The sequence below is a fragment of the Brachycentrus maculatus genome, unplaced genomic scaffold, assembly GCF_059751285.1.
Source record: "Brachycentrus maculatus isolate JH-2025_06_01 unplaced genomic scaffold, ASM5975128v1 h1tg000064l, whole genome shotgun sequence".
In the NCBI taxonomy this organism is placed as follows: domain Eukaryota; kingdom Metazoa; phylum Arthropoda; class Insecta; order Trichoptera; family Brachycentridae; genus Brachycentrus; species Brachycentrus maculatus.
Window position 1 is genome coordinate 72,128 of NW_028280818.1, and position 21,991 is coordinate 94,118.

Here is a 21,991-nt window from a genome sequence, read left to right on the forward strand (position 1 = left end):
ATCTGTAAAAAGTAAAAAGTTCAATAAGTGGGTTAGTATTTATTTTTAATACATTTTATTATATTTTTAAACTTTAAAAACGATCTCCTGAAAAACCAAGTTATTTTTATTTATGACGTTGTTGAAAGGAGTGTTTGAGTTTTTTTTTTCTTTAAAAATTATCTTCTGTTTTACCCCGATTGCCCCCATGCGATTAATATTATTATCAAGTAAGTACTGCGATAAAAATAATATTATTACAACAATAATTTCTAACAAGCAACATTCGCCCGCTAATGCAAAAATGACATTTCTCGTAAATTTTGTTGTATTGTTTAGTTAGTTTAATTCTTCAACTGAAATAAATTATCTTATTACGTTTGCTGTACAGTATAATTTATAACGAGATCATTTGATAATGCACGAATTTGACAAAGCAAACATCATAATTACTGTTCAAATTGACGGAACAAATTGCTCTGTATTCCTGCTTTAGTGAAACATTTTGTGTATCGATACGGAACAAAATCATTCAGGTATTAGACATTTATTGCAGTATCGAGTTGGTTTCCAATAAGGATATAAAAATTACAGGTTTTTTTCATTAAAAAAATACACCCGTACACCCATATTCAGTGATATAATATATCATTCATTATGTCAGTTTTTTTTTCCTTTTTGCAAACTTGCTGATAATATTGCATTAGCAGGGCTGTCCATTTTCAAGTTCCCCGTCGAGATATTTTCTGCGCCCTTAGGTTGACGTATGATATTTTTACTAAAAAAATATTTACTTTTTTAATGTATTCAGTTATTAATCATTTATTATGTATTTGATTTTTTTTAAATAGGTTTGGTATGGGTGGTTGAAACTTAACTCATTTTTTTTGTAACTTCTTTCAATTTACTTCCGTTTATTTTTTATTTAAAGTACTTACCTATTTAAATATAAAGCTTAAATCCAAAACTTCAGAATTGGATAGTTGGTACCTATATGTATTTTTTTTAAATCGTGGTTCAAGGATTTATTCATTTTATGTATCAGTGCACAGTAAAAGCTTGCAGTTTATTAAATGACCCTATTTTTCAAGTGCCTCCGCCTCCATGGTTGGCGTGTTTGGATACAGTAAAACTTCTTCAATGCTGTTAAGAGATATGTGAAATTCTAGGCAAAAATAATTCGTGATTACTGATCAATGTATTCGGCGAAATGGACATCCCTAGCTCTAATGGAATGGTTAAAATACTTTTTTCCACCTAGCGACAAAATCGATAAACTAACCATACAAAAGGTTTGCTTCTAAAATATAATTGAACATATTCGGTACAAATTCAGCAGATGGCAGTAATTAGCGTATTTATTTCTAACGTTGGCATCGCTGAATTGATAATCGCTATTTTTATTTCGCTGCAAGTCTCGCTTCGCGGTGGAATTTTACAAATGTCAAAATCGTAAAAATGTCTCCTGACCGCGAGACGTCTCCAAAATATATAAATCATAGGTGAAAATAATGCTAGCCAGGATAAGGAAGATGAGATCCATAATATTTTTTTCATTGTGTATAATTTTACGTAAGTAGCAATCCGATATTTTTTTGGTTATCATTCTGTAACCTTTGTTATTGTTTTGTCAGACGTTTTTGCCGAGTATATTAGTATTGAAACTACGACAAAAAAACGTATTTCGTTAAATAAAATCGTATTTTACTGCTGCGACGTGTTCAATATTTTAGATTTCACATTACCATATTGGGTAAAAAAAACCCGTTTACCTAATTATTTTTCACGACGATAAAAGTTTAAAATCGTTTGTGAATAAATTATGTTATTATCATTTGACGTACGACAAAAATACCGCTTATAATCGAATAAGGAAATAATCTTAATAAAACTTTTCTAGTTAAAAAAATTGTTATTTAACAATTTGTATTTTTTAAATATAGGTACATATTTTTGCACAATGTTTTAGGAGATTTTTTTTACGTGTGTTTCGAGGCAAATATTGTTGAAAAATAGATATGGCATGATTGAATATACCAAATATTTAAATATGTACATGTTTAGAATTTATGAAATTACTTGATTGTATAAAAATAAGTGTAATTTAAATGCAACGGTGTAATTCTATAATTGCTATGAGCTATATGCACAGATAATTAATTAGGGCAGGCAGCAGAGGTAGGTAGTAAGGTAAGCTGGTACTATTTACTAGGGTAGGCAGTAGAAATAGGTAGTAAGGTAAGCTGGTACTACTTACTAGGGTAGGCAGTAGAGGTAGGTAGTAAGGTAAGCTGGTACTACATAACAAGGTAGGGTAGGTACTAACTAACTAACCATCACGCCGCTTCCCCGCAGGGGTAGGCAGAGATAATAGAACGCCACACCACTCTGTCTGTGCGAACATTCTTCGCCTCTTCCACGTTCATGCATCTCTTCACACATACCAGCCGATTGTTACGACTCTGTAACTACGACGGGTAGGTACTGGTTGCGTTTATACAATATTTGTAACACAGGTCAGTTAGGATATGCACTGCTTATATGGAATGCACGTCCCTGAATATAACAAATAGTTAAAAGTGGACATGTTCCAAATGGAAGAAATTATTGTATGAAATTACGTGAGATTTGTATGCAAGGACTTGATAACCCTAAGTGCCGAGGTATTAGTAAGGCTGTTCCTGGTGAACAGGGATGTTCACCAGGAATGACGATGTGAGGAGAAGAACTCAACAGCCCCTCATACTGGAAGTCCTGAAGAGAAGAAGGTGGACATGGTTGGGACATGTCCTTAGAATGCCACCTGAGGGCATCAACCCCTCATGTCTCTTCTTCCAACCCCGAGGATTCCGGCGCCCCAGAAGGCCGCTGACGACCATTCACCGACTATACTCAGCGGAACTTCGAGACGCCGGACTGACCTGGGAGGAAGCCAAGGAGATGGCGCGTGACAGAGTGACTTGGAGACGACTCGTGTTGGCCATATGCTCCACCTAGGGAGCGAACATGGAAAAAGAAGAAGAAGTTCCTGGTAGGCTGTAACATGCGAAGAAAAGTAAAACGTTCTTCTTCTTCATGTGTCCTGCCGGGTTCCCTCTTGTCTGTCCTGTCACCTTGGTTTTTTCCATGTCCAAACATTCGTTTCTCGGTCACTGTGTGGTGTTAAATATTTAATATAAAATGGAGAATGCTGGTTTGGACATATGGGATGAATGAGTAAAGAAAAAATGATAAAATAAATATAAAAGGCAATGTACTTGGAAGTAAAATCAGAGGAGAGAACTTGGTATGGTCAGTAATAATATATGAGATGCACGAATGTAGAAAAGGCCAAGAAAGTTTCCAAAAGACGGAGTGTTGGGGCGTTCTATTCATTCTGCCTGCCCATACATGTGTCTTTTTCTCCGTCTTATTCCTCTTACTGAGGGTTGTGACCCTTGTAGAAGCAATGACTCTTCTCCAGTTATCCCTTGACTGCGCTGCACGTAGCGCTCCAACCACCGAGGTGCCTGCTGCTGCCTTAACTTGATCGGTCCATTGTGTGGGGATCTTCCTCTCCCTCTCTGCTCCTCCAGACTACCTATCGCAACCAGTCGTTCCAGGCTATCCGCATTGCCACGCGCAACGTATCCAAAGAACTGAACAATCTGTCGTTACAGACAAAGAGTACATGTCGCTCACTCCTTTCAACAGCGTCATATATTAAAAAACTTGATTTTCAGGAGATCGTTTTTAAAGTTAAAGAATATAATAAAATGTATTAAAAATAAATATCAAGCCACTTATTAAACTTTACTGTGCAACAGATCTTTTTAGGTAAAACGTGAAGGTTTTTTCTCCATTTGAAAAATATTTAGTATATTTAAAAAAAATAATTAAACAATACATTTTCTTCAAAATGCAAAAACAACACTTTCTGCCCTGTAGCGGGTAAATATTAAGTAAAAAATATGCCGCTTTTGCTGGGATGTAGTACATTTTCTGGGCATTCCGAGAACATGCACAACTGAAAATTGAAGATTTTTGATATATGACGTTGTTGAAAGGAGTGAGCGATGTGTCTACTAACGTCTTATACCTTATCATCGGTACGATGACGCCATGAAAAATATACCAAAATTGAACCTTGCACACAGCTAGTAAAAAACATATTCATTTGCGACAGTAATCTGTCATTATTATATGTAGCAAAAACATTTCTCAAATCGACGTCAATCGAATAATCTTTTTGTATTTGCATATTAACACGTATTAATTTTTTTCTTACTGAGTAAAGTTTAAAGTTTAGAAATACTTGGTTAGTTGTTAACGGGCATTAAATGGAGATAGTCCATTACAAAATTTGAACCTGTACCTTCATTTGTTTTTTTTTTAAAACTAGATTTGAGGCGCTTATAAAAATTAAGTAAGTGAGTACAACTATTTGGTATTCTTGACAGTTAACACATTGTTATCGGGATACGTAAAAAAACGTTTTTTTCTTAATTGTGCATAGGAAGCAAAACACACACACATATACATATATATATATATATATATATATATATATATATATATATATATATATATATATATATAATATATATATATATATATATATGTATATATATATATATATAAATATATATATATATATATAGTATACCCAAATACTTGAAAGTGGTCAGGTTAGGAGTCGTAACAATCGGCGGGTATGTATGAGGAGATGCATGAACGTGGAAGAGGCGAAGAATGTTTGCAAGGACAGAGTGGTGTGGCGCTCTATTCTCTCTGAAGCGGCGTGATGGTTAGTTAGTTAGTTAGTTTAGTATTTATTGTAACTGCAGACAGTTGGTAGAATTCCATTTTGAATTGTTGGGTAATATATCCAAAATGAAACAGGGTTATTGGATCGAATTCTACTTTTATTTACATATATTTGATCTTGTCCACCTCTGTAGTGTTATGGTCAGCACACTCGGTTACCATTCTGGAGGTCCCGGGTTCGATTCCCAGGGTGGGGTCAAATAAATATAAGTGATTTTTTTCACTCTAATATTTATTTAATATCACCCTGGACTGGTACCTGAAGCGGAGGGCTGATCACTTTTCCTTCATGTGTAAACGATCAAGATAACACTGCGTTTATATGCAGTGCCCTTTGCACCACTGGGGTGCGGATAAGGGTTTGAAGAAGATTTATTGTAACTGCAGACAGTTGGTAGAATTCCATTTTGAATTGTTGGGCAATATATCCAAAATGAAACACGGTTATTGGATCGAATTCTGCTTTTATTTACATATATTTGATAATATGTGACGCGTTTCGTCTTATTAAGACATTATCAAACACTGACTAAAAATATTTCTAAAATGTCATTATATACTAACAATAATTGGTATTATTAGGTCTAGGGGTACATATAATGGTGGGTATTTCAGTGGGTAGAACGTATATATAGGTTTTTTTCTGAATCATCCTGTTGCTTGTTTGTAGGATGTGTACGTATACAGGTTCGAATGTAGGCGCGAAATACCACATCACTCTGCACCATTGGTTCTTAACCTGGGCTCGATTGAACCCCGGGGGTTCTTTGAGTCAGTCTCACGGGTTCAGAAGAGGTCAAAACACACCTAAATTATTGTACGATATTATGAAAAATGATACGGCATACGATATATATATACATTTATTCAACAAGCCAACTGTTTATAATCCCTGTTTGTTGGATGATTTATGTTGACATGGAATAGGTACTACACACACACACACACACACACACACACTCACCCCAACCAACATAACTTTCATAAGAATAGCATTATCGGAGGATTTTTTTAATTGGCCATAGTTTTGTTAATTAATGTTGTATAATATATTTTTTTGGCTGTAAAAATCCCAAATAAAATAAAATAAATAAAAAATAAAAAAATAGATCTAGTACCATAGAACGGGGCTACTTGAACTTTGATGTGTTACTTGAGCCCAGTATAAAAAATATTTAGATCTGTATTTGGTCTACAATAATGAACGTATCGACATGATTCATTGTTTCCCTGACAGGTGACACTTATTGTCACGATACTTCATTATTATAGATCAAATACAGATTTAAATTTATTTTTGTACTGGGCTCAAGTAACACATCAATGTTCAACTAGCCCCGTTCTACGGTATATTATTTGAAAGGAATATATTAATCTAGCAATAAAAATAATACATGAGCTCAAACGCTAAAACAATGCACATACTCCGCATCATAATTTTTTATTTTAAGGTATGGGACTTCGAATAAGTCATAACAAATGTAATAGATCTATTGTCATAACTTGTCGTCATTGCGAATGCATTGTCATTTATAAAATCGGCGAATCGCATAGAATAGAGAAGTGATAATTTCCTGGCAATACTGTCGCCCAATTCCATTTCTGAATTGGTTTCGGAAAGGCAACAGCACAAGTCACACTGATTTGCAGTAAATATACATTATCGTGTTTTTAATTTTATGTGAAAATCATGTTAAAAATGGTTTTGTTCTTTGTTTTCAATGGTTTGGTTCGTTTTGTGCACCTACGTATAAATATATCGCTCACTCCTTTCAAGAACGTCGTAAATCAAAAAACTTGATTTTTCAAGAGAACGTTTTAAAGTTTAAAAATATAATACAGTGTATTAAAAATAAACATCAAGCCATTGATTGAGCTTTTTACTGTGCAACAGATCTTTTTAGGTAAAACCTGAAGGTTTTTTCTCCAATTGAAAAATATTTAGTATATTGAAAAAAATATTTAAACAAAACCTTTTCTTCAAAATGCAAAAACAAAACTTTCTGCCCTGTAGCGGGTAAATACTAAGTTAAAAATATGCCTCTTTTGCTGGGATGTAGTACATTTTCTGGGCATTTCGAAAACATGCACAACTGAAAATTTATGATTTTTGATAAATGATGTTGTTGAAAGGAGTGAGCGATATATGTACCTATGTTTTGAATTTGAAAAAATCATTTTTTTTTTTCAAATTAAGGGCCATGTAATCAGACTGTCGAGAGAAGCATAAATATAGAAGCTCAATAGGGGTAGTTCAACTAGCTAATTTCATGAACATTTCAAGCTTAATTGCTTTCTGGTTTATTTTATTTATAGTGTAGAATTTCATCCAGTCTCATGATGTCGGTAACGACGAAACCCGATCACTGGTCAAATAAAATAAAACCCTTATCCGCACCCCAATGGTGCATAGAGCACTGCATCATATAAACGCAGTGTTATCTTGATTCTTAACACATGAAGGGAAGGTGATCAGCCCTCCGCATCAGGTACCAGTCCAGGGTATTGAAAGCTGTCCCACCGCATGCCCAGATCTGATACAGAAGCATCTAGGCTTCCTGACAGATCTGCTCTTGCTAAGCAAATTTTTTTAACCAGTTCAGGGTAATATTGAATAAATATTAAATTAATTTTTTCAAACCCTTATCCGCACCCCAATGGTGCAAAGGGCACTGCATTATATAAACACAGTGTTATCTTGATCGGTAACACACGAAGGAAAGGTGATCAGCCCTCCGCTTTAGGTACCAGTCCAGGGTAATATTGAATAGATTTAAGAGTGAGAGGGAGAGAAGATCCCCACACGATGGACTGATCAAATTAGTATTAAATATTAGAGTGAAAAAATCACTTATATTTATTTGACCCCCCCTGGGAATCGAACCCGGGACCTCCAGAATGGTAGCCGAGCATGCGACCATTACTTTACAGTGGGGGACAGAATTAAAATAAAATGAAGGTGAAAAAAACTATCTAGTTTTTATTATTTTGAGAAATAAAAGGACTTTGTTTTTTGATCCACTCACATCAACAACAACTTGAGAGAATCAAAAAATAAAGTCTTTTTATTTCTCTAAATAATATATCAATATGATAAACAAAATTATTGCTTTCAATATTCAAAACATATATAGTTTTTGTTTTATAATATATTTTTTTGTAATTTTCAGTTTTAGCCTTTTACAAAAGCCTCGTGCAGACGGAGGACACAGATATTTACAAAAAAGACGTCAAATTGAAAGGCGGCAAGGTCAGAGGTCACGCGGACGATTTCGCCGACACGGTGTATGAGAATGTAGTTGTGGACGTTCCGGAGAAAGCGAGACACATCAGCGTTGCCAAGGACAAGCCGAAGAAGGCCGGGATCCGCAAGTTCAGCTTCATAGACGATAACGAGTTTGGTCCGGACAGCCTCATCCAGAATTTGAAGGACAAGATGGTGGACAAGGATGAGAACGGGTTGCCCAACGACGCCAGGGAGATGAAGCAGGAGGACCAGGAGGGGAACAATGCCAACGAGGTGGCAGAAGTCAGCAACTTGGCTGAGGCGCATAGGAAAATTTACGAATTGGAAGAGAAGCTCAGGGTTCTGGAAGTGAGGATACCGAAGCGATTCCCGGACGTGAAGTATCTTGATTACAAGGCGCGGAAAAGAATCTTGGTAAGTCAGTTCTATTCAGTTTATTTATTTCAATTAATATATACATTACAAACTATAAAAAACTTTAATCGTATACATTAAAATAAAATATGTGCAAGAACTATTGCTAAAGGTGTAGAAGAATCCCGCTTCAGAAAACTCCTTCAGAGACATGGAACAGATCAATATCCAATGAGATATTGTTCAATATAGCGGTAGCTCTTCCTACAGGCATAACCATCGGCAGGTTGGTCCTGTGTATAGGAATGTGAAACAATCTATGCTGACGCTGTCTTAGGTAACTATCGGGAACATACAGACCAATGTTCCGGATAATTTCAGGATTATGATCATACCGTCGCAACAATGGATAAAAATGCGTAATCAAATATACATTCCTTCTAGTCTCTAAATTATTGTAGCCAGGCATACCCTGGCGGAACTCGGTCGGGTAGACCAAGGATAATAGCCGTACTCTCTCATGTAGAGATACCTCAGAAACTTCTTTTGGACATTCTCTACCATACCTTTCTCTATATGCTCATCAACACGTTGACTCTCAACTATGAGATAATTCGTAGATTGCGTTCTTTGCTTCGGAATAATCATTCCATCATCAGGTTATTAAAATATAATTATTATGGTCTGACATTTGCTAAAAAAATTTAATTTTGAAAGAGAGGAAAAAGACAAATGAATCACAATGGGAATATTTTTAAAAGTGGACTCGAAGTTAAATTTAATTGGGTATTTATTATGGGTAAGTCTTTATTGATTGCTTTACTTATTTCTAATTTTTCTAGATTAAACAAAGAGCAGTTTTATTTACATGTAAAATTTATATTCTAACTGTCTATAGTCTAATTATAGTCTAATTGAAAAACGAGTAAATTCAATATCACAATTAAAAAACATCTAAGGTGCCTTACTAATTATAAACACTGGCCAACAATGTTTTTGTAACTGAAATTTTGATGACTGATTTGGACTTAGTTTATCGTTCTTATTCAAAGTCTATATGGTGACAAGCTAATACGTTGAAACCGTAATAGTGGTTGGTATCTAGACATGTTTTAGTCTAAGGTCTAAGGGATTAAAAAAAAGTTTTGATAATTATGGAGTAACAGTGGAAATATATTAACTTATTAATATTGAATACGATACCATAAATTTTTTAAATATATTTTATACATAAATAATAAGATAAGCTTGAGTTAATATTAGAATTAAAAATATCCATAACTAAAAAATCTGACGTGCTACATTTTTTTGCTTTCTTTTTTGTATTCAGCTATGCAAAGTGCATAAAGATCAGGTATTTTCATGCCAGTTACAAAATAAAAGTTGTAAATTGTTGGCCAGTGTAATTTTTCTGAATTCGCTAATCACCTTATATCTATATCTTGTGTAAATAATATGTAAAGTGGGTGTATAATAATAAAAATAAACAATGTGTTGCTTTGTAATTGAAGTTTATAATTAAAGTTTATTCTTAATTAATCTTTACAATAATTTTCTATCTATCTCTCTGATTCTGACAGTTCAGAATATTATATTTTTTCTATCTGATGTCTTTTGTTTTATTCAGTGCGACGCATGCGACGTCTGGTGGTAGATCTGTTTTATGTAGGTACTATATGTAAGTACTTAATAAAATGTATAGGTAGGTACCTAGGCATTTTATTACATATATATATATATATATATATATATATATATATATATATATATATATATATATATATATATATATATATATATATATATATATATATCTTATAAGCATGTGTAAGATGGGGGATATCGTGAGGTGGGGATGACAACGAAGGCGATACTGGAAGGAACATATAAACAGAATGTCAGAAGACAGACTTCCACGTATCGCCCTCCAAGGCAACCCTAAAGGACGCAGACCCCCAGGCAGACCTCCGAAAAGATGGAAATACAGCTGGGAGTCGACATCCCAAGAGCGACATGCGGAGGCACAAACAGATCCCTAGGATCTACATAAAGAAGAAGAAGAAGAAGACCTATAATTTTAATAAATCAACGGGTATAGAAGTGAACGATGAATGATAAGGAGAGTGTTACAGACAAATGTGTTAATTACATTTTAAACACAGTTTAGTTTAACATACATTCCCTACAGGAAAAGGAGATAAAACATAATGCATATAACTAATGGTTTTATGTTATATTTATTGCTGTTTTAATGTATTGTTGCATATATTCATTTGTAATCGTTTTTTAAAATGTTGTAATAATTACATTTTACTTGCTAAAGAAAAAAGATAATACAATATTGATACCTAAAGTGATAACGAAATATGAATTCTCTACTTAACGCTTAAAAGTGTCTTTTGCATACTGTTGGTAGAGAGCGGGAGACGCTTATAAGCGTTCCATTTGCTTACTTTTGGTAGAGCGAGAGATGCCAAAAAACATTGTACAGATGGGAATTGGGTTTGCGGTTACTTATGATTACATAGTATACGAACCTAATTAGTATACTAACACTCTGTTTGCGGGAAATGCTTAAAAGCGTCTTTTACATACTGTTGGTAGAGAGCGGGAGATGCTTATAAGCATTCTGTTTGCTTACTTTTGGTAGAGCGCGAGAGATGCCAAAAAACATTGTACAGATGAGGAAAATTCGGCTTCGAAAAAATGTTATTTTCGTAAGTTGGCAACGAATGACGTCACAGAAACGATGGAGTTATTTTAATATTGGTAACATTGTTTGGTAACATTTGTTGATGTCTATGGTCCACCCCCCCCCCCTTCCCCTCATATTTGTATAACACAAATGGTAGTGTAGTGGTAAACAAACAATCCACACTACTATTACCCTCTAAAAACCATAGACAATAAACCACATCACTCTTCTTGAAAGGAGTGAGCGATATGACGTCATAAAATGTTCGATGATGGAAATTTGATGACTTATGCGAACGCACGTTTTTCGTTTTATAAAAATATCTAAAGTTTAAACCTTCATATATCCCTTATTTCTCTACATATTTCAATAAGAATGCTACCGAAAGTCTTGTGATTTTCCATATTAATTTATTAGCCAATAATCCAACATTTTGATATTAATCCATTCTCAACAAAAGGTGTATTGTAAAAAAGTTGTATAAAAAAATACAGATTGGTTATATCACAGATTGACCATGATTTATCCTTTTGGTGAGGTACCATATTTTTCCGTGAATTATAGAAATTTTTGTCAGATAAAGCTTAAAGGAAGACGCCCCCGTTACGTAGATCGTAGATTACTCTTTTATTTAATTTATTAGCCAATAATTGCGATATTAACCATCGTTGCGTTCCGCAGATAACGGGCGGCGCCGGGTTCGTGGGCTCTCATCTGGTGGACGTGCTGATGATGCAGGGTCACGAGATCATCGTGGTGGACAACTTCTTCACGGGCCGCAAGAGGAACGTGGAGCACTGGCTAGGCCACGAGAACTTTGAACTCATTCACCATGACATTGTCAATCCTTTGTTTATCGAGGTAATGCTTTTGATCTTCTTCTTCTCCTTCTTTCCATGTTCGCTCCCTAGGTGGAGCATATGGCCAACACGAGACGTCTCCAAGTCACTCTGTCACGCGCCATCTCCTTGGCTCAAAGTTTCGCTGAGTATAGTCGGTGAATGGTCGTCAGCGGCCTTCCGGGGCGCCGGAATCCTCGGGGTCGGAAGAAGAGACACGAGGGGTTGTTGCTCTCAGGTGGCATTCTAAGGACATGTCCCTACCATATCCACCTTCTCCTCTTTATGACTTCCAGTATGAAGTGCTGTTGAGTTCTTCTCCTCACATCGTCATTCCTGACCAAGTCATACCACTTTATACCCAGTATTCGCCTCAGGCACCTATTTCCAAAACTTGCTAGTTTCTTGCTTTGAGCTTTGGTGAGGTGCCACGACTCACATCCGTACAGCAGCACTGTTAGGATGCAGGCGTTAAAGAGACGACACTTGGTTTTTTTACAACATTTTGAGTGTGTCCAAATACTTGTTCACAAAATCTGGATTATCTCCAATCACAGGAGTTATTTTCATATTATTTTTTGACATCTCATCAAAGAACTCTGTTGAGTTCTTCTTCATCTTTGATGAGATGTCAAAAAATAATACTTGATTTTTTCATGCTTTTATGGAATAGATTTATTTAATATATTGCTATCCACCTTGAAGCCTGTACTTTCTCAGCATTTCTTCTCCATGTTATAATGGATAAATTTAAACGTTGTGTTTCACTCTCTCTCGCCGCTCGCTGATAGTGTGTGAAGGAGACGTGTATTTACCAGTGCTTACTATTTGTTATTTTATTATTACTTTATGTTATTAAGACTTTTTGTTTCTCTATTAGTGTATTCATTAGTATATTTTTACATTAGATACTGTATATGTATATGTATTATGTTAAAGGCTTTAGCCGTTCAATAAATAAATACTGCTCACATTTTTCCGCCTCTGTAGTGTAGTGGTCAGCACGCTCGGCTACCGTTCTGGAGGACCCGGGTTCGATTCCCAGGGGGGGGGGTCAAATAAATATGATAAATATGATATGGTGATTTTTTCACTCTACTTTTTATTCAGTATTACCCTGGACCTTTCCTTCATGTGTTTCAGCGATCAAGATAACACTGTGTTTATATGATGTAGTGCCCTATGCACCATTGGGGTGCGGATAGTAATATATTTATTCAATATTATATCTAATATATTTATTCAATATTACCCTGGACTGGTACCGGAAGCGGAGGGCTGATCACCTTTCCTTCATGTGTTAACTATCAAGATAACACTGCGTTTTTATGATGCAGTGCCCTACGCACCATCGGGGAGCGGATAAGGGTTTGAAGAAGAAGAATAAGAAGTTGTATTTTACTAACAAAAACACATAACAAGGCGAAACAATTGTCACAATATTAATTTGCTTTGTGTTTTTGTTAATAAAATACAACTTAGTAGACTCAAAAAATCTGTGTTTGATTAAAATTGATACATATATTTACCAATAAACATGATTTAAATACTATTATTTAGTTTTTAATTAATGTTTTACTTAGTAAATACCACTATTTCTTAAAATCTACCGTGTCGCGTGTTTCGATGCAATCTGCATCATTTTCAAACACCGTATGTGATGCGGAATGCATCGAAACATGTGTCACAGTAGATTTTAAGAAATAGTGGTATTTACTGAGTAAAAAATTAATTAAAAATGGATAGATTTTACCGCAAAGTGACTGCCGAATCAATTAATGAAACTGCTCTTTAGGTCGATGAGATCTATCACCTGGCAAGCCCGGCGTCTCCGCCCCACTACATGTACAATCCCGTCAAAACCATCAAAACAAACACCGTGGGAACCATCAATATGCTCGGTAATATTCACCATCATTTATTGGCTAATTGATCATCACATATCATCATATATCATGATCATCATATATCGCTCACTCCTTTCAACAACGTCATATATCAAAAATCTTCAATTTTCAGTTGTGCATGTTTTCGGAATGCCCAGAAAATGTACTATAACCCAGCAAAAGCGGCATATTTTTAACTTAATATTTATCCGCTACAGGGCAGAAAGTGTTGTTTTTGCATTTTGAAGAAAAGGTATTGTTTTATTATTTTTTTTAAATATACTCAATATTTATCAAATGAATGAAAAACCTACAGGTTTTACCTAAAAAGATCTGTTGCACAGAAAAAGTTTAATAAGTGGCTTGATATTAATTTTTAATACATTTTATTATATTCTCAAACTTTAAAAAACGATCTCCTGAAAAATCAAGTATTATGATATATGACGTTGTTGAATGGAGTGAGCGATATAGCTGTTTAGAATCAGAGAGTAGATAGTACTTGAACATTTTAAAAAACATAAATTGCAAATTGAAGATAATAAGGAAAGGAAAGGAAAAAGGGAGTTTAGGGAAGGATGTAGAGAGAAAAACTAAGGGAGGAGGTTTGATGGACAGTTAGGATTCTAATGATAGATTGTATTAAAAGCTGTCCCACCGCATGCCCAGATCTGATACAGAAGCATCTAGACTTCCTGACAGATCTGCTCTTGCTAAACAGTTTTTTTTTATAACTAAGTTGCGAAATTTATTGAAAATGTGAAACAATATAAAATTGTATCCTGATTTTACTGTGAATTTACATTTAAAAGCTTTCAATATACCTGTCACTGCCAATCTAAATAAATACAGGATTGTAAGTCCCTCACCAAATTTTCTAGAAGTACCCCAGTATAGGCAGTGAAAGGGATTAGTGTTTAGTTCAATTGGTCAGCTAGATCCGATTCCGACTCGACGTTGGCCGGTACACAGACGCCCACAACCCCGAAAGACACGGAACAGTGCAAAGACATTTAAAGAAAATGGTCAGTCATCGCATTTCCACTCAACAATTATTCTCTAATGATAGATAGTAATGTCTCAGGCGTAGTAGCCTCCATAACTGTTGTTTTTTTCCAGGCTTGGCGAAGAGAGTCGGTGCCAGGGTGCTGATAGCCAGCACTTCGGAGGTGTACGGGGACCCCACTGTCCATCCGCAGCCGGAGACCTACTGGGGGCATGTCAACCCAATCGGTGAGGACTCAATCGGCCCCGCATAAGATGTGTTAAATGCATTTTTTTTCATCTGCAAATATAGTTCCAGCTCACTAATTCGAACTTAAATCGTGTTTTGAGAAAAATGAGAGAAATAAAGAAAATTTTAGCTTATTCAATTCAATTTATTTATTTATAATTAACATACACATTACAAACTTAAATTTAAATTGTAAACATTAACAAAAATAGAAAATAAGCAAGAATACTATTGCCAAAGGTGTAGAAGAATCCCGCTTCGAAAAACTCCTTCAGACGCATGGAACAGATCAATATCCAATGAGATATTGTCCAACATAGCGGTAGCTCTTCCTACAGGCATAACCATCGGCAGGTTGGTCCTGTGTATAGGAATGTGAAATAATCTATGCCGACGCTGTCTTAGGTAACTATCGGGAATATACAGACCAATGTTCCGGATAATTTCAGGATTATCGATCATACCGCGCAACAATCGATAAAAATGCGTAATCAAATACACATTCCTTCTAGTCTCTAAACTATTGTAGCCAAGCATACCCTGGAAAAACTCGGTCGGGTAGAGCCGAGGATAATAGCCGTACTCTCTCATGTAGAGATACCTCAGAAACTTCTTTTGGACTTTCTCTACGAAAAGAGAGTACTTAAGCTCATGTGAACATGCTCTTTATTTTAGATACCGAAGAATAATTTTTAAAAAACTAAAATTTTTATTTTGGCTTGAACAAAAAATATATAAAAAAAGCTTACTGTACTAGACTCCAAGCTATATTTTCTCTCACGTGTGTATAACTCTTTCCTCACAGGTCCCCGTGCGTGCTATGATGAGGGAAAGCGCGTGGCGGAGACGTTGGCGTACGCGTACGCCAAGCAGGAACATGTGGACGTGCGTGTTGCTCGCATATTCAACACGTATGGGCCGCGCATGCACGCGGGAGACGGGAGAGTCGTGTCCAACTTCGTAATGCAAGCCTTGCAGAACCTTTCTATAACCGTATGTTTTCTATCCCTAATTCTGACTAAACTAAATTAATTAAAATTTCTATGGACGTGTGAAGCGAATGGATAACGAGAGAATGACTAAAAAAGTATGTTTGGCAAATGTGAGTGGAAGAACAGAGCGAGGACGGCCGAAAACGACTTGGCACTATCAGATCAATCAGAGCCTAAAATCTGGTGGTGTCAAAAGTCTGCGTAATCGGAGGACTTGTATTACTAGATGTGTGGATGTGAAGGACGCGAGGAATGTATGTCAGGACAGAAGAGTGTAGCTTTCCATCCTCTCTGCCTACCCCTGCGGAGCAAACAGCGTGATGGTAGTAGTCTTCTTCTAACCCTCATCCGCATCCGATGGTGCATAGGGCACTGCATCATATAAACGCAGCGTTATCTTAATCGTTAATACATGAAGGAAAGGTGATCAGCCCTCCGCTTCAGGTACGACTCCAGGGTAATATGTATAGAGGTAAAAAATCACTGCTATTTATTTAATCCCCCTCTGGGAATCGAACTCGGGACCTCCAGTACGGTAGCCGAGCGTGCTGACCATTACACTACGGAGGCGGACAGGTAGAGTAGTAAAAGAAGTAATTTAAATTTCACTTGGGTAAATATCACTGTTTCTTAAAATCCATTGTGACATGTGTTTCGATGCATTCCGCATCACTTTCAAACGCTGTATGTGAAGCTAAGTCTTAATTTAGACTTGTGTCCTTGGGATGTTGAAGAATGAAGAGAGGGGGTAGGAGCTGTTTCTAGCACTGAACATCTCCTACAGGCTTAGAAATCCAGACTAGACTACAATAGATTGATCTGTTGATGTATAACACCTACTCTAAGCAACTAGAAAGTGCTGAAATGCGAATGCTTATTCAAAATAAAGAGCTCACGCATTCTGTGCAATAGACATTCAAGCCTGTGTGTAATAGACATCAATAGTAAGGTAGAAGAAAGGCAATTGAGACAGTATGGGGTCATAGGACGCAGAGAACCTGAACATATTGTAAAGCAGGCAATCCCCATGGATCTTCCTCGAAAGACATCTAGAGAAACACCAAAAAAATTCATGGATGCTACAGAAAGATAACTTATTCGAAGGCATGGCCTAGGTGACGTTGTATATGACAGAAGGACCTACAGCCTGAGGACGAGGAAGCTGTCCCAACAGTCTACAAAGATAATTAGATAGTTAGTTGGGATGGAGCCAGACTACAATGGATTGACCTGTTTCTATTGCAGATCTACGGTAACGGGAAGCAGACTAGGTCGTTCCAGTACGTTTCCGACCTGGTAGATGGACTGGTGGCCCTCATGGCGTCTAACTATACACAGCCCGTCAATATTGGCAACCCCGTGGAGCACACCATAGAAGGTAAATCTTGACCTTATAGTTTTTTTCTTTGACATCGCCATATATATAATATAACATTGAGATAGTATTATTCTCAATATTACTAATATTTAAAGCATTTACTTTGTAATTAGTCATTTTTACTTATTTATTTTTTTACAAAAATGTTAATAATATTAGTATATAACCACTCACCGGGGACTGGATATCTTCTTCTCCTTCCTGCTAAATCTATTATTTTATATAATACCCTTTTTTTAAAATCTCTGAATGTTTTTTAAAAGTTTTATAACATAAATGTGGAATTGTTTAATTGGGTTTTTTTTTTAACGTAACTATTTTTTGTTAATGTAATGTAATGTTTATTATTGTTAATGTAACTATTGTTTATTATATAATTTTTTTATATGTAAGCTGTACAATTCCCGAATAAATAAAAAATAAAAATAAAATAATATTATTAACATTTTTAAGTAAAAATTGATAGTATTTTACAAAAATGGTTCTGTACAAAATATTAACCACTTCATACTTGTGTTTTTTTTTGCAAAAAAAGAACTTAAGTTATCAGATTTTATTTTGCGTAATTTAACCGCCCTATACACACGAGCATACGTGATACATGCATTTTTTCTGCACCATTCCGCGCTAACCCGTATTGCGTACACGCACCAAAAAATAGCTGTGCCATAAATATTTAATGCGTACTGGATATACATTCGGACGAGATAGAGTGAGAGAGAGAGAGATGGGACGCGACAGCGAGAAATTACATCAGTTCCATCCTAAGTGCAGTATTATGGCAAAAAAATTGGCAGGTTAGGAGTCGTAACAATCGGCGGGTATGTATGAGGAGATGCATGAACGTGGAAGAGGCGAAGAATGTTTGCAAAGACAGAGTGGTGTGGCGTTCTATTCTCTCTGTCTACCCCTGCGGAGAAGCGGCGTGATGGTTAGTTAGTTAGTTAAATTGTCAGGTCTGAATATAACAAACATTGTTTTCGCAATTCTGTAGGAAAAAGAAGTGATTTTTTTTGCTTCTCGGATAATAACCCGAGAGTAGGATGGTTAAAAATTAACCAGTTTAAAAGAAAAACAAAATAGAAGCAATAAAAAAAATACTAACCAAAAAATACTACCACAGTAGACAGACCCAGAGGCCCATCGAAGCATTTGAAGACAAATTCTGCCATCGCATTTCCCATTTGACAATTTTTCAAGCGCATCATGTATTTATAATGGGAAATGTTTCTATATCAGAATTTGCACTGATCATCCGAGACCTGGTGGATGGATGCAAGAGCACCGTATCGCAGATGGCCGCCGTGGAGGACGACCCTCAGCGTCGGAGACCGGACATCACCAGGGCCAAGACCCATCTGGATTGGGAGCCCAAGGTACATTACACTTCCATCTACCCATCTTCATAGTTTTCTCTTCTATATACAGTCATGATAAGAAGATCTTTGTATCCTGGCTGACAATAATTGTGTTTTATTTTAAGATTAATACCATAGAGGGTGATAAAAGTCATTGTAAGGGCGTTTGTCCATTTCACGGGATTTCATCGTCACTAATATTTATTCAATATAAACTGGTACCTGAAGCGGAGGGCTGATCACCATTCCTTCATGTGTAAACCATCAAGATGACACTGCGTTTATATGACGCAGTGCCCTATGCACCATTGGGGTGCATAGGGCACTGCGTGCATATTAAATTTTCCATTTAATAATTAATTTGTAACCTTGTTTTAAAGTCACAATAATTATTTTATTATATCTTAATTCCGTTTAATTAATAATTATATCTTAAGTCCGCCTCTGTAGTGTAATGGTCAGCACGCTCGGCTACCGTTCTGGAGGTCCCGGGTTCGATTCCCAAGGGGGGTAAAAATAAATAAAAGTGATTTTTTCACTGTAATATTTATTCAACATTACCATGGACTGGTACCTGAAGCGGAGGGCTGATCACCTTTCCTTCATAAGTAAAATGATCATGATAACACTGCGTTTATAAGACGCAGTGCCCTATGCACCATTGGGGTGCGGATAAGGGTTTTATTACTATTATTATTATATTATTCACTGACACTTCGTGATGGAATTGCATTTTTAATATATTATTAGATTAAAACCAATATTTTTAGCTTTTCCACTTTATTTTTATTTGACCAGCGACCGGGTTTCGTCGTTACCGACATCATCAGACTGGTTTTAATTTATTTATTTATTTATTGGATAATTTATATAGTGCCGTTTTCGTAATTTATATACATATTCGTTTTTGTAGGTGCTGCTGAAAGAAGGCCTCAAGAAGACGATAGACTACTTCAGGAACGAGTTGAATCGAAGCAGCCACTCCGAGAGGAACATCTACATACCCGAGGACCTCAAAACACTTCCTGACAAATAGTGTTCCTACCTCTTCCTGTTTCTTTCCCACTTTACACATAACTCTTATCAGAATTGAGGCATTCAATGACAAAATCCCAAATATTAAAAAAAAATAAGCGCATTTATTTCAAATGTCGCAGTCGTACAGGAGAAAGTGACCAACTAACAAAACGAAAAATGTTCAGGATGGCCATTTAAGACACTTTTGCTCGGCAAGAAAATAAACATCAATGCAGTCAGTCATTTTTATCGATAAAATTAAGAAAGGTGTGTTGAGATGGTTTGGACATGCGGAACGAACGAGTGAGGAAAGAACGGTAAAACAAATTTATGAGGCGAATGTTAGTGGGAAAAGAAGCAGAGGAAGACCGAGAAAAACATGGCACGATCAGGTATGCCAAATACTTGAAAGTGGTCAGGTTAGGAGTCGTAACAATCGGCGGGTATGTATGAGGAGATGCGTGAACGTGGAAGAGGCGAAGAATGTTTGCAAGGACAGAGTGGTGTGGCACTCTATTCTCTCTGCCTACCCCTGCGGAAAGCGGCGTGATGGTTAGTTAGTTTTTTTTTATATATTATACTTCCAAGTTTAAAATCGCCTCGATATTTTTTCAGGGCAATATTAAGCTAGTAAGATATTTAAAAGTCAACAATCATGTTTTTGTAAAAAAAATGCACTTGGTCACTTTCTCCCGTATGACTACGATGTACATATTTAATTCCGTAAAGATAAAATTAGAGACCCTTAAAGTTTTATGAAATTTTACATTTTACCATTTATGTTCCACATACACACACACACACACACACACATGTATATATACATTTCTTTTGAGTGATAAACAGGTATATCGGAAAACTTATGCAAATATAAAACAATTTTTTTTAAGTGAATCTTTTTTAGGCGCGGTATAAATTTATAAAAGTTTTTTTTTTTTTAAATATATGTTTTAACCCTTTCCACTCTGACCATTTTTTCTCATAACTGAACAGCTACTCTGATCAAAAAAAATGCGACGTTTTTCTACCATTAAAATAAAAATTTTGGTTACCTAATTTTGGGACACTCTGTCTGGCAATTCGTATGACCGTGTTAATCAAGATTAACTGTATTTATCTGAAATATTTTGTTGTTAGAATATACTTGGGTGATAGAGAAATCGGTGATTAAAGTTATACCTCCGCCGGGCCGGACATTGTGGCCCACGGAGCTGCCTACTAGAATCATACGGGCCAGAATGTCTGGCCTACAGAGTGGTAAGAGTGAAAATGTGTAATACAAAAGAAATGTTTGAATTAAATTCCTTTTTCTGTGCGTGTCATGTCAAAACGCGTGTGAGTGTCACGATTTTTTAAAAATACCACACGATGCAATGACGTGCTGGATTTTTTATTTATCTTAAAACAGAAAATGATGTCATCTTTTCCCTTCAAATGACAAAGAAACAACAAAGCAGTATTAGCTTTTAAGGTAAATGCTGTTTTTTTTTTTTTGATATTTGAGATTTTATCAGTAGATGGCTCAATTTGAATCCGAAATTGGTGTTTAGGTTTTGGTGTTTGGAAAATAATATTTATTTATCTTTTATCTGTAATAAAAATGCAGGGGATGTTAGGTTATATGGTCTGGATGATGAACCCAATCTCCACATCTCAAAACTGTCATGGCCGGCACGCTGCATATCACAAAATTTATACAATGCACTCCCGATTTTACTTAAACGTGGAGTAGCAAAAAAGTTATTGCCTTTTGTGCTCACAGATGGTGATGATAGCGTCAATGGTAATTGGGTTACACCATTTTGAGTGTGTCAAATACTTACTCACAAATCTGGATTATCTCCAATTATTAGTTACTTTTTATATAATTTTTTTGACATCTCTACATGGATGATATGGAAGTCTGGGCATTTACTGGTCATCTATTTTGAGATGTCCAAAAAAAAAATACATCACTCACTCCTTTCAAGAACGTCATAAATCAAAAAATCGACAATTTTCAGTTGTGCATGTTTTCGGAATGCTTACAAAATGTACTATATCCCAGAAAAAGAGGCATATTTTTAACTTAATATTTACCCACTACAGGGCAGAAAGTGTTGTTTTTGTATTTTGAAGAAAATGTATTGTTTAATTATTTTTTTTAATATCTTAAATATTTTTCAAATGGAGAAAAAACCTTCAGGTTTTACCTTAAAAGATCTGT

The 21,991-nt window shown here is 35.7% G+C and overlaps 1 protein-coding gene across 4 annotated transcripts; it reads left to right on the forward strand.

Annotated features, from left to right (window-relative positions):
• Window positions 1–274: 274 nt before the first annotated feature.
• On the forward strand, window positions 275–20,827 carry Uxs (UDP-xylose synthase). Of its 4 annotated transcripts, none has more exons than XM_088256591.1 (9): window positions 275–515; window positions 7,956–8,446; window positions 11,763–11,942; window positions 13,716–13,821; window positions 14,926–15,039; window positions 15,846–16,033; window positions 17,278–17,410; window positions 18,650–18,786; window positions 19,682–20,827. In XM_088256591.1, the coding sequence occupies exons 2-9, from the start codon at window positions 8,222–8,224 to the stop codon at window positions 19,802–19,804; spliced, it is 1,206 nt and encodes a 401-aa protein (XP_088112717.1). In that variant the 5' UTR covers window positions 275–515; window positions 7,956–8,221; the 3' UTR covers window positions 19,805–20,827. The 4 variants fall into 4 exon arrangements, with proteins under 4 accessions (XP_088112717.1, XP_088112714.1, XP_088112716.1 ...); XM_088256588.1 differs by lacking the exon at window positions 275–515 and adding an exon at window positions 1,376–1,551; XM_088256590.1 differs by lacking the exon at window positions 275–515 and adding an exon at window positions 4,280–4,388.
• Window positions 20,828–21,991: the final 1,164 nt, after the last annotated feature.